Source organism: Myzus persicae, unplaced genomic scaffold (assembly GCF_001856785.1).
Source record: "Myzus persicae strain clone G006 unplaced genomic scaffold, MPER_G0061.0, whole genome shotgun sequence".
NCBI lineage: Eukaryota > Metazoa > Arthropoda > Insecta > Hemiptera > Aphididae > Myzus > Myzus persicae.
This window is the reverse complement of record NW_019101814.1, coordinates 177,982-191,612: the sequence shown is the minus strand read 5'-3', so window position 1 is coordinate 191,612 and position 13,631 is coordinate 177,982. Positions and strand designations below refer to the sequence as shown.

At 27.7% G+C, this 13,631-nt stretch overlaps 1 protein-coding gene across 2 annotated transcripts; it reads left to right on the top strand.

Moving 5' to 3' along the window:
* Positions 1–10,986: 10,986 nt before the first annotated feature.
* Positions 10,987–13,474, top strand: LOC111030511. Of its 2 annotated transcripts, none has more exons than XM_022310041.1 (5): positions 10,987–11,208; positions 11,661–11,828; positions 11,892–12,104; positions 12,245–12,445; positions 13,142–13,474. In XM_022310041.1, the coding sequence occupies exons 2-5, from the start codon at positions 11,669–11,671 to the stop codon at positions 13,252–13,254; spliced, it is 687 nt and encodes a 228-aa protein (XP_022165733.1). In that variant the 5' UTR covers positions 10,987–11,208; positions 11,661–11,668; the 3' UTR covers positions 13,255–13,474. The 2 variants fall into 2 exon arrangements, with proteins under 2 accessions (XP_022165733.1, XP_022165732.1); XM_022310040.1 differs by having other exon boundaries at positions 10,995–11,394.
* The last annotated feature ends 157 nt before the right edge of the window (positions 13,475–13,631 follow it).

Here is a 13,631-nt window from a genome sequence, read left to right as displayed (position 1 = left end):
AATATATTATATTATTATGTGTGTGTCGTTATTGTAGTCGCAAAACGCACTGTTTGTACAACAAGGTCACCATCAGAAGCGGCGGCAGATAACTGTACAGGAACCCGTTCGCTCAACCACTGGCCTATACACTTTATAATATATAGTATTGTATTATTATTATACTGGATACGTGCCCTGCTGAAACTCTAGATTTTTTATAATAATATTATTACGTTTAGGTACCTACGTAAATATTATACTCACGCGTCGCCCGTACACTGTTACAATATATTATAATAACGATAATGATAATTATATGAAACATATCATGAAAACCATACACGTTTAAACCTAGGTATACCTACTGTATGGTTAGTACATACAGGGTGTCTGTTCGTGCGGTTTGTCCCCGCACCCCCTCTAGTGACCATACAAATATAGTCGCCTACTAAGTTACGACTATACATCCTCTTACATTGTAACACTATATCTTGCCTTAACACAACGTAAACAATATAGTTTTATATTTTATTTTATTGAATTTTGAAAACTGGATTTTCGATCCAATTAACGACGCACGTCATTTGCGTATAAGTGGACAACGTCACAAGGAATGTTAAACGATCTGACGATAACCGATAAGGATAAAAGGAAAGGCAAGGGACGGGCCCGAGTTGCCAAGGTCTTAAACACCCTGTATATTGTGATACACCCAACGTAAATATCATAATATAATATTATAGTGACATAAATGCGCGTCCAATGAACTTATTGCGAACGCCAACGTCGCGATCATCGCGTCGCAATATAATAAAATAAAATCGTATACGCGAATGTAATACTTTTTACACTCTATACACACGTGTTGTGAATCGCAGGATCTAGCCGATCGAACAAGCCGATAAGTATAAGGTTTCCTATCTGTACGTATCTGCGTACATAATATAATATCGTGTACGGGAAACGGATGAAAATATTCGGTTTATATGACATAATATTATATTTTCTTCGGACGGCGTTTTTAGTAGGTAATTAAAAAATCTCAAGCAGTCGATCACCATGCAGAAAGATAATAAAAGAATATTCTAATATTATACAATTATGCGATTATGTGTTCAATATGAACATGTGCCTACATAACATAATATTACTTCTACCTACTTAATATTACGTATATATAATACATTTTATTAGTAGGTGTAGGCTGTATGCCATCGACTAATTTGTCAACAACACTAGTGTTCCGAAATGGAATACGATACGACACTATATATTTTATAATAATCTGTGACTCTTTCGGCGGTTAATTAAAAGTATAACGTTTAACGGAATAATCATAGGAAAAAAAATGTATTAAATATGATTTTTGATATGTATACAATATATTATGCACTAATTTCATAACTTATGAAAGTTGTCCGAGAAGTTTATTACTGTTAACTACTCTTATAAGTTACTCACATATATATTTTTTAATTTATACGAATAGATGAGAAGTACCTATACATAAAAAAAATACAAATATATACGACAGCTATAACATCGCATTAACGTAAAACACTTAACATTTTATAAATATTTTTGACACTGGTGCGTCGTAAATATCAATTAACGAACAAAACAATATACATTCTTTAAAATGTTCTCTAAATCAATAGTCTAAAAAACATAACAGCATTTAAAAGACAGAACTATTTGAAAATAACATTTATATTTTACTAAAAAATTTTAACAACAAGATGCTTTGTTCGTTTTCGACGACTTACGTAAAAAGAAAACTGAAGAATATTCGGTAATTCTGAGCAATAAAATGTATATATTAATTCATCCCGGAAATATTAGCCTAGAATAGATAAATAGTAGATAAAAAAATCATTACACCTATATTATATCTACATAATTTATTTTACAGCCGACAGACCGTTCACTGTTCGGTTTCTATCTTACAAATTCATAATATTTAATGCATTTGATCCTTAATTTAGTTTTGAAAGATTACGCGTGTTATGTTGTACATCGTAAACAAAATAAACATAATATACCAATTCTGAAAATTCAAATGTACCTTTATATATACATATATGTATGTATATTATACGCTATACCTGTAATTATTATATCTTGCTATATTGCCATGATGTTATTTCAAAGGAAAAGTTAGTTTTCCGAGTGGATTATTGATGAAAAATCGTAACAACATTCAAATTCAGAGAATTGAATCGACACAATATTTTTGAAGCCAACGAAATCGTTTATACTATTTCTGTTCTACCAGACTTTGTATTTGTTATTATTATTTTTTTAATTTCATCACATTACATTATGACTCTAAAAAGTTTAATACAACATTTATTGCTTTGACGAACTATAAAACCGCCACCCACAGAGGTAAGTATCATAATATTAATTATTTAAATCGCCGTATGAGAAGGAGTGATATTATATAATTTGTTAATGATAAAAAAGTGAAATAAACGATTAATAAAAGTGCCAATAATAGTTTGACATGCCGAAAATTAAAAATATCGTTTTTGTAAAACATAACAACAAACAATACACATTTTTTCATATAGCATGTGTTATTATTAATCATATTATTATATTATTATTAAACTGTTTGATCGCATATAATTTTATAGGGCAGTGAATATTAATTATATTATAATTATTGTACACGCTTAAGCTGTGCAATAAGTGCATAACAGTTTCGTGAAAAAATAACTGAGACGATAATGAACTGCGAATATAATATATAGGTAGGTACAAGAAAGTCGAGTGTTCCATTGGCTGGTTATTGTGCAATGTTCTAATTACATTTAATAACCTTGCAGCGCGTAAGTGTGTTATTACGGTTCTGTCATTCTGGTTTGAAAAAAATGACACTCATATTATTTATGAAGACATATGAGATCAAATCTTTAATTTTGGTCTCAACAGTGAACAGACGCGTTTAGGTGGTGCATAAATGTATTTAAAACTTGAGCAATTATTTTTCCATCGCATAAACAAAAACCCAAAAAATCCAAAACGTCAAGTTTGTCGTATAGTTAATGTAATTTTGTCATTATGCCATGATATATTGTGTTATTAAACAATGGTATATTGGTGATTGGTAAACTAATAGGTATTATATGGACATATGGTATACTCGTCGAGTCATTACTCATTAGTCGTTATTACAAAACCAAAAGTAAAGTGTGAATTGATTCGTTTAAAAAACGCTGTAAGTAAATTCAAAAACTCCAATGTGACTGTATATTTTACAGTAATTTTTAAGAGACAATTTGTAACTAAGAAGAGGACATGTTACTTGATTTTTTGAAGTGGGAATAATTTTTTTTGTTTTAGAAATATCGATGGTAATAAATAATAATATAGTTGTATGCCCCTTTTCTATTCATTCTCGTTTATATTTTGATTATAATATTCTAGTGTATGATTCTATTATAGGTGCTAACAAGCAACAACAAAAATTGAAAAAGCACATAAATATTATTATGTAAAATTATATATTTTGATTTCATAACCTCTTACTAGAAAGAGTAACTTCCTTTAAGTTCACTCCAAACTATTCGTTTCTTTATTATCCATACTACGTTAGATATAACACCCGTATTTAATTGTCAGGGCCTTAGATTGATGAAGGTAGGTACTGTATAAATCCATGTAGCATTAAAGTTGAAAATCTGGGAGGGGGGGGGCAAAATTTTAAACTCTTCTCTAAATTAAATTGTAAGCCTATTAGTCGCTGGTTTAATTAATATAAATCGGCGAGTGGCAATTTTACTTTGATTATTCAAACTAACATTATTGCCAGCCCCCTCCCTCCCAAAAAAAAACTAAAATTTCTAAGTAACTATAAATGTCTTAATTAAAAGTATTCTTAATAAACCTAGACTACATTCTTCCAACTTAATTTATTTTGAGTTTAGGGTTCGTATACTCTCATTAAAACTTATGAACATGTTTTATATGTATAAAGTTAATGCTAGTAATATTTAGACTTCGAAATTATAAATAATTGTAATTTAATTGTACCATTTAATCAAACAAATTTTGAGACGTGTTGTGGAATAATTAAAGGAATTTCTTTGTATCGTTAATATAATATTAATTTAAAGAATTTTGTTACTTTTAAAAAGTACAAGAATTATATTAGCAACATTTTCACTTCTTTTTAATTTGTAATTATTTTATACTTAATGTCTTAATTCTGATATTTTAGTCTTACATTAATTTGTACAATTACTTTTTCTTAACTATTTGTTCTCATTTATTTTAAACTCAGCTCAACCGTTACAGCTTACAAGCATTTATACGGTTATTGGTCGTGCTTGGAATTTTTTAATTACCTATGTTATGTTATTTCTATACTTATGTATTTTGTTGCTAATTACATTATTATTATTATAAATATTTAATAACACTGATTGATTGATGAGCTTAAAAAATGTTCCTTTATATACGAATTCACGTGAGTTAAACACAATATTGAAATACTATAGAAGTAGTAGTATACCAAAAACCAATACAATATACCTACATATCATATATATTATTATATTTTGTCCAATAAAATCATTCAAGTCGGAAATATCGTATAGGTACAAAATCGTTTTGCCGTTTTCAAACAATTATCATACTCACTGACAATAATAATAATAACCACTATTCGTTGTTTGTATGCGTGTGCGTGGAAAGTGCAACGAACCAGCTACAATATTGTACTGCATAAATCCGACTCCAAGCAGTCATTAAATGTCAAAAATTACGTGTATATTATTTAGAAAACAGAAAACACACAGGTCTTGCAAATGGGCGTACGTATATCCATACGGTTCGTGTAAATATTATGATACTTGTTGCCGAATATTATAATAAACTGCAAAAATTTAAAATCTGTCATAAGTTATAAAGCGTCCCACGACTACGGTTTAAAAAATGTAAACACACATTACACACCAATCATAAACACAAACGTGTTGAGTATACCGTATGAATGTTTCCTTTTGAAATTACTAAAATTCACTATCAGAAAAAAAAAACAAAGTTGTTTACATAATAGAAGTAGGTATGTAAATATCGTCGTATAATATTATTTTCAAAAGTAATAAATTCTCTGATCGTATCTTAACTTTTTTTAAGGATTTACGTGGATCATCGTCGCTACAATTGGAAAGTATGGTTTTTGTCAAAGAAGACAGGAAATTTGCGTAAACGAACATTTCCATATAGTTTTCTTCAATTGACCTTTTTAAATTTATTCAAAATGCGGTATTATGTGAGCCACTCGTCGTCATTTAATAATATATTCAATGCGTATCAATACGTATACATTTTTCAAAGTAACTATAGAATCTACACTACTTAACTACTTAACTATATATAAGCTATAAGCTTACCTAATTAGTAGCTATTGGATATTACCTACATTCGTAATAATGTATTCTAACTATTTATAAAACGTACAAAATATCATTTATATTCATTGAAATAAAATCGAATCCATGCATTGTTAATATCGATAAATGTTATCAAATAATCGGCATAATTCATTTTCACCCATGTTTTGTATTAAATGGTGGCAAGGTTTCACCTTAATTCAAACAGTCACAACTGCAATAAGTCATAAACAAAATAATAACCGTTTTTACGCCGTTTTCTCTTATTGTAATCGTAATACATAAAAATTATAACGGTACGCACTGAGAAGTTTTATTATAAAAAAAATTAATATCAAATGTATGTTTCAGTCTGTGGTATATTTAATTGATTTTATAAAGCATCAAGAGAAATTTGAGATCTTTATAAATTTTAAATAACTAAATTATTATTATTATTATTATTATTATACAATGACACTACACGTATTGCGATTTAATGGTATCTTCAGTTACATTTAAGAACTAATAATATTACTTAAATATTTTTCAACAAATGAAAGTCTAAGTGGGCAACATCTAACAGGTATAAATTAATTTCAATTTAGTCCTATATAGGTAGGTACACCGATAGACACAAATATAGTATTAACTAAAAATCAGATTATAGATGGTGAACAAGTAAGTTTAAATTATATTTACGAATACTTTTGAACACAAATATTTATGTTATTTTTTTAATACATTTCATTGATTTAACTCAATGCAGTTGGACAGAAAACTATACTTATTAGTTATTAGTTATTACGTATATCATTGATCCAATTGTACGATGCATAATATATAAAAATATAGTAAAATATTAAATAATACTATTATAACATAATATTTTGAACTTATAATCTTAATGACATTCAGAATTATTATAAATCGTATTATTTTGTATTTTTACCTAATTTATACTATTAATACCATCACAGATATCAAGTGAAATTCCCCATTCCAATGTAAGATTGGAAAATTAAATTACTGCATAATAGTTTTTAATATATTATATTTCATGTATAGTGTTCCGATTAAAGTTTATGGTATAGAATTGTATAATAATATTATAGAAATATTAAAAGTTCTCAACATTTTTTTTTATTATTATGTTGAAACCTATTCTGCTTTGGGAATTTTAATTTTCAAATTAAATTACAGGAATCAAGTTCAATAGAATGCATATATATATGTATATAATTAGGTACCTATAATACCCTGGCAACCAGGCGTCTAGGCACTAGATAATTAATTATGTGTATTACTGAATATAGCCGTGTAGGCTCACCTAACCGATGTCGTATGTGATGAGGCCTAAAGGCAACAAAATAAATCAAAGTTCATGATTTTATTCTTATTTTTGTCATAAATACAAAACTCTACTAATTAGGCGATTATTACCAATGTACATTAGGATTAGACATTTCAAGTAAAAAAAATTAAATTAACCGTGTAATACTTTTTATTGTGGATACTTAAAATAATTAAACACTAAGCTTGAGTAGTAAAATATATTATTAACAATTACGTAAAAACAACAAGCCCAAATAATTTATAATAATTGTTTTTACCAAAATTTAAACACACATTGTAATCCACTTATTTGTAATGCCTTAGTCTATGTATCATCACAATTCCAAAAAAACCCACTACTTAGACAAAAACTCAAATGGTGTAGACTGTTTAAGAGACAAACAATTAATTTAATTAATATGAGATATTATACTATTGTGTGATTATGTCATCATTTGTCCATACCAAATGCCATAGTGTATTATCTATTAATTTATTAGAATTACTTATTGTCAAATTATTGCAAACATTGTAAAATGTCTTGATTTAAATAATATATATATAATACTGTAATAATGTGTTATATATAGATTAATTGTTATACAATACCAATGGTAATAATTTACCCAATAATCTCTGATACAGTGACACATAGGTTATACTGGTTGTAGGTATACCGTATATCAAGATAATTTTCAATTTTTAACAAAACTTTTATTTGTGAAAAATATTTTTTAAATTTGTGTAGAAATAAATAAAATGAATGAAAATGTTAAAACGTTAAAAAACAAATTATCATCAGTTGGCAACTATTATTATTACCTATAAATAATAGTCTTCAACAATTTCCCATTTTCTGCAATTGTTATTATTGTTTAAATGTAGGTACCATATAATACATAGATTATCTGTAGGTACATATTATTATAATATGCCTAATAATATAATAGATAGGTACCTACGACCTACCTACTGTAATATCACTAATATCTAAATTATATAAATATTATATATATATATTATATTGGTTGGTATTTGTATGCGTTTATTGTCTAAAAAGTAAAAACATCTAAATGACATTTAACAGCTCTAGTAAACAATACTTAAGCAATTTCTATACATGAAAACGAAAATTTAATTTCAGCGAATTATACAATAGCTACTATTATACCAATTTTAAATAATTATTGTTATTATCATACTAACCAGCTCATATTATATAGCATAACGTGTTCTACAGTTAACGGTGTGATCAACTTATTAAACTAAAACAATTTAACTAACAACTACCTACTTCTCTTATTTTATTGCACCATATTAATTGAAAACGTAGATCATTGCTCATTAAAAATAATAATTAATCTAACCATTGTGTCAAACGAGTCATGTCAATTTTATTGTGTTATACCAAAAATAGAAATAGGTAGCTTTAAAAATATAGATTACTATTTATCATTTTTATCTGAACTTCTCAAACTATTTCTTCTTTTGAATTGTAAATTTCGGCACCGCTGGTTGGTGATAATGTCCATGACCAGTTTATGTACACTACGAGTAGTGTTCGTATAGGACGTATATATTTTGTGATTCCTACTGATTAGTGATTATTAAAAAATATATATATTTAAAATAAGACACATAATGTGCATTATGTTAATATTATTTGAATAATTAAATTATGTTTTATTTGTTTGAAAATAATAGTGGTCAACATTATAACCATATTTTATCATTTTAATACAAATTTGGAACAGATTTTTTTTTGTAATACTTTAAAAGATATAATAATATAATATTGACATAAAATTAAACTTGGCGTTTGTTTATTAGTCTAACGTTATGTACCAACAAGAGTAAAATAAGGCACATCTGGAATGTCTGGAGTATTTCAGATCAATTTTGTTTTTTAAGCAAATTGTTTGGCCTCATGCTACATATCATCGTATATAATTTGAGAAAACCGTTGAACAAATGTATATATTGGTAAAACTTAAGAACCCGGGTACAGCATTATTTTGTACACCAAACCATTGCACCATATTATGATATAAAGTGTTTATGTCTTATAAAAATAGCATCGGGAATTGTACTTCACTAAACATCAGCCACGGATCTGAACGGTTAGTCAAATAATTAATCGATTAAATCGTTTCGATTATAATTAATGATCGTGTAAGTCGTAAGGCCACCTGTACTGTACACTATTATATTATGTCTGTACAATTTCTAAACTATAAATGTGTTTTTTTTTCTATGCATTTGTATACCTATTTGAAATTTTAATTTTGACAAAATTGGATATTTGAATGAAACATAACAATTTTAACTAGGTATAGTTTATTATGTAATTAATTTTTTTTTTCCTAATTTTCAAACAAATAAATATAATGTACAAAGCCTGCAGCTTTAAGGCGGTCAGATCTGTGCAATGACACTGGGCCCGGTGCATACAGCTTGAATGGTCCTGGGGCTTGTCACAAAAATAAAATATTATCCATACTCCATGGTTCGTTCCCCTGTTCAGCTAATGATTCATATTAATGGATAGGCTTATAAGTAATCGGACTGTCTCTGTGAGTTCCCAAAGTAACATGCCAAACTACTACTAAATATACCCCGCTCAAACATTTTGCACATAAACAGATATTCAACTGTACCTATAAAATAATATTTTGCTATATTCTTACGATTTATAGCAGACCAAACTAGAAATCCAAACTCAGGGCCGGCTCAATGTGGTAGCAAAATAGGCAGCCGCCTAGGGCGGCACTAGTGTGGGGGCGGCAAATTTCGAATGAACCAAAGTGATTTAATTATTATAATATAATGTAGTATGCTGAATTGTATGTTCATTGTTCAAAATATACAAAAATAAATGTGTAATAACTAATGATAATATACTATTGATATTTCGTTTACCGAGAACGTAACCAAATGTAGCTGTAGCACTTCACATTATTTTAACTATGCTTGTGTCGGTTGCATCTGGTGAACAGAGCTTTTCCAAATCAAAAATAATTAAAAACTATTTGAGGTCTTCTATGAGTCAAGAAAGGTTAAGTGATCTTGCTAAAATTCCTATTTAAAATAAGTAATGGAAAACCTGGAGTTTAAAAATTTACCGACTGATTTTGCCCAAGAAAACGCTCGCAAAATTAATTTCATTTAATATATTTTTAATTGCGTAGTTATATATTTTTTAATTTTTAATTAAATACATATTGTTGATCTATGAAAATGATACTGAATGAGTGACGATGGTCAAAAATATTACTTGTTCTATTTCATACCCAACATTTATATTAATCTTATTATTATTATTTTATATTTCGTAAAGAAAACTGAGGTCAGTCAAAACATTTTTTTTTTAAACAAAACAAGGGTTTATAGTTAAAAATAAATGTCCATATTTTATTCAACCCCCTCCGCTCAAAAAAATTAACTATTGCATATAGGGCAGCGTAAATTAGATTTGCCTAGAGCGGCAAAAGACCTACGGCCGGCCCTGTCCAAACTATACATTGGTGGGTGCAAAAGAAAAAAAAGAAAATACATGTATAGTAAATTGTAGGTAGGGAAAAGAGCATATTTCTCATTGATTTCCATACACATATTATGCATGTTTAATAGTTTTTCTTTCTTAAGCCGTGTGTTTTAATAATAATATTTAATATGGAACTCAGTTTTATTTGACGTAGGTAGGTATTTATTGTTATCGTCGACGTCGATTATTAATATAACGACTTCATTTCGATAATATTTCAAAGTACCACTATTGAATACATTGTTTAAAACTATTCTTACAGTCGAATAAAATGTCAAAACGCCAAACAGTTTTCCGCCGTATTTAAAATATTATAATTTTATTTTAAATATCTTATAGTGCAAATTGATAATAACATTATTTTAGATGTTTTTTATTTTGTAATAATTTAGGATAATTTGTAGGTATGCATATTTTACAATTTATTATTTCTTGCAAATCTGCCTAAATGAATGCATATTTTTCCTTCTAAGTTTCTATAACTTTCGTGCCCTAGTTATTAATGATCAACACGTTCGTTATCATATTAATATCGTAGAAAACCTAACCTTTACATTCTTTACAATATTTTTTTAGAAACACCGTACACTAATATTGAAAAAATACTTCTATAATAATAAAATTATGATCCATAATAATAGTATAAACGGGATCTAGGGGACAGGTGTGCAGTTACGAAAAGTAACGCAAAACCAGATGAGACAACGTAGATGGCGTGGTGCGACGCATCTCGGCGGAATCATCACGGACGCGCATGATTGGTCGATCGTTTCAAACATTCAAACGACCGTTATCGTTCATCTTATCAACGACAACAGCAAGAAGGAACCAGTCGTGATTAGCGTAGATAAAGAACGAAAACCAACAAGTCTAAACTCTAAATAATATAGCCAATAAGCTGAAAGTCCAAGTCCATTGTTCAAGTTCAATAGAAGTGTCTAATGTCTATGCCATAAGTGGAGTCAAGTGAGTCAAGTGAGCACTGTCAAGAGTGTCAACAACAATAATTATTAGCCACAGACTACAGCCGTCCGCCACACAGTTGTAATTCTCGTTTAAAATAATATTATTATCATCATCGTCATTTCACTACAATCTATCGATTGTCTGCGCTCCCGAACCGTGGTTTATACGACATCTGCATAATACTTTGTAAGTTTCGTTAAATCTGTAATGATTTCTGTCAATTGATATGTCAAGTTCAGTCTTGGTTAGGTTAGGAAAAGTGTACAGCCTAATAATATTAACTACTTCTTCAAACTTTTCATTCCCATACAATTTAAAATGCAATTAAACTGATGATGATTGAACTTGTTATGTTTTTATTCTAAAATAAGTACCTCGATTATACTGCAGAAGAATAATCATGTTTGACTTAATAAAAAATTGACTTTATATTGATTGATTTTTACTTTCAGTTTCCACCATGACGAGATATTTTAATGTTGACATTGATAATATAATCACCGACTATGAATTAGCACACCAAAATTCAAAGGAAAACTTTATCAACAAAATAAAACGATCCCATGATGATATACTGAAAGTATACACACAGGACATAGACGAATACAACAAGACATTAAGTATGTATATTATAATGCCAGATGTTGTGTAGATTATAAATGTTTTATATTGCTTATTTTTAGAAAATCTCTCAGATGTAAATAACAAAATTAGCAAGAGCCGTGATACACTTCAGCACATATCAGACAAAGTCAAATGTGAACAGCAGATATTGCAAACAGAAAACGATCGCTTGGAGTCTATTAATAATGAATGCAGTACTCTGGGAGTTACAGAAATTGAGCTGAATGACGAGATAAATAAAACCAAAGAGCAACTCACCCACGTATATAAAGGTAACCTAACATATTATTTATATAGATACATTGTACATTTTATTTTTGTTCATTCCTTAAAGAAGATAATGAGCCACACTCTATGTTAGTGTGAGGAAAAATGTTTTAGTTTTTAATTATTTTTATTTATTTATTTTTAGAAAAAAAAGCAAGCCTAAAAAAACTTAAAAGAGAAATAAATTCATTTAGAACTGGAGTTAACATGTATGAGCGATTTTTACAGTTGAATATGAATATTGAATGTAATGAAATAACTACTGTAATCAATATTACCATGAAAAATGTAAAAAAAAATTCAGGCTACCAAGTCATTTTTGAGGAAAATGATAACAACTTTAAACGTAAGTGTTGTGTACTTACCTACTATTCTTACCTACTATTATTTTATTTGATTTAGTATTTTGTCATGAAATCTAATAATACCTGCAATAATATCATTTTATGCATATTCCTGTCTTATAATTTTGTATTAAAGTACTTTAACTTAAATTACTATTTGACACTGCAAATATGTACTTTAGGTACATAAATAGTAATTATTATGTCCTTGTTGTCATTAGTGCAATTACTATAATTATTTGTAGCATCAGTTGGTTACAATTTATATAAATAAAACATTATACTATTTAATTTGGTTACTTTTTACTGTAAATATGTTCATGTTTTAAAGTGCTTTTCAATAAAAAAAAAATTGTATATTGATATAACAAACACATTTGAACAACTGATGTATTTGAGTTAGACCATACTAATTCAAACTAATCAGAACTATTAATAATTAAGATACAATTTTGATATTGTTTTCATTATCATAGCTTGTCCCCATAATCAAATATCAATTAATTATAACAATTAAAATTATGTTGATAAAAAAATGTGTGCCTATATCCTATTTATTTATGCCACTTATCAGTTATGTTATATCATTTTTAACCACTGCATTAGGTATACAATATAATATAATCACTATTAGATTGAATTTTGTTTGATATTTATTTAATTTACCTTCTGATTTTTATTTATGTTTTCATGCACAGTTATTGACATTATTCCACGTAGCCAAACAATTATGAAGGCAGCAACATTGTATGATCAAAATAAAGATATCCAAGGCCTGTTAGCTTTCTTATATTATAATACAAAAGAATAACCAATAAATCACATATTATTATAAACTGTATTATAGTGTATTTATATATTATGTTTTCACTGTTGTTCTCTAACTATGTATTTTGTATTTTAAACATTTAACTGCTATGTATTTTACTAACTTGTACATGTAAATACTATAGAATTTTTAGATTTTTATACTGAGCTAATTATTTTTATAATTTAAAAATATATAGCCCATATGGGTAAACTTAACCTTATTATTTGTTTATTTATTTTTTTTACGACCTTGTTATATTATTGTGAATACCTAAAGAAAAGAATTGAATTTTATAATGGTGGTACTGATTAATATTATCAAACTGACCTATCTCTATTATTAAAATGTTTATATTGAGCTTTTTAGTTTCACTTATA

Coding starts and splice junctions, on each gene's coding strand:
- LOC111030511 (XM_022310041.1), top strand. CDS start 11,669: ATGACGAGATATTTTAATGTTGACATTGATAATATAATCACCGACTAT. Junction 12,105..12,244: donor ACTCACCCACGTATATAAAG/GTAACCTAACAT, acceptor ATTTATTTTTAG/AAAAAAAAGCAAGCCTAAAA. Junction 12,446..13,141: donor AAATGATAACAACTTTAAAC/GTAAGTGTTGTG, acceptor TTTCATGCACAG/TTATTGACATTATTCCACGT.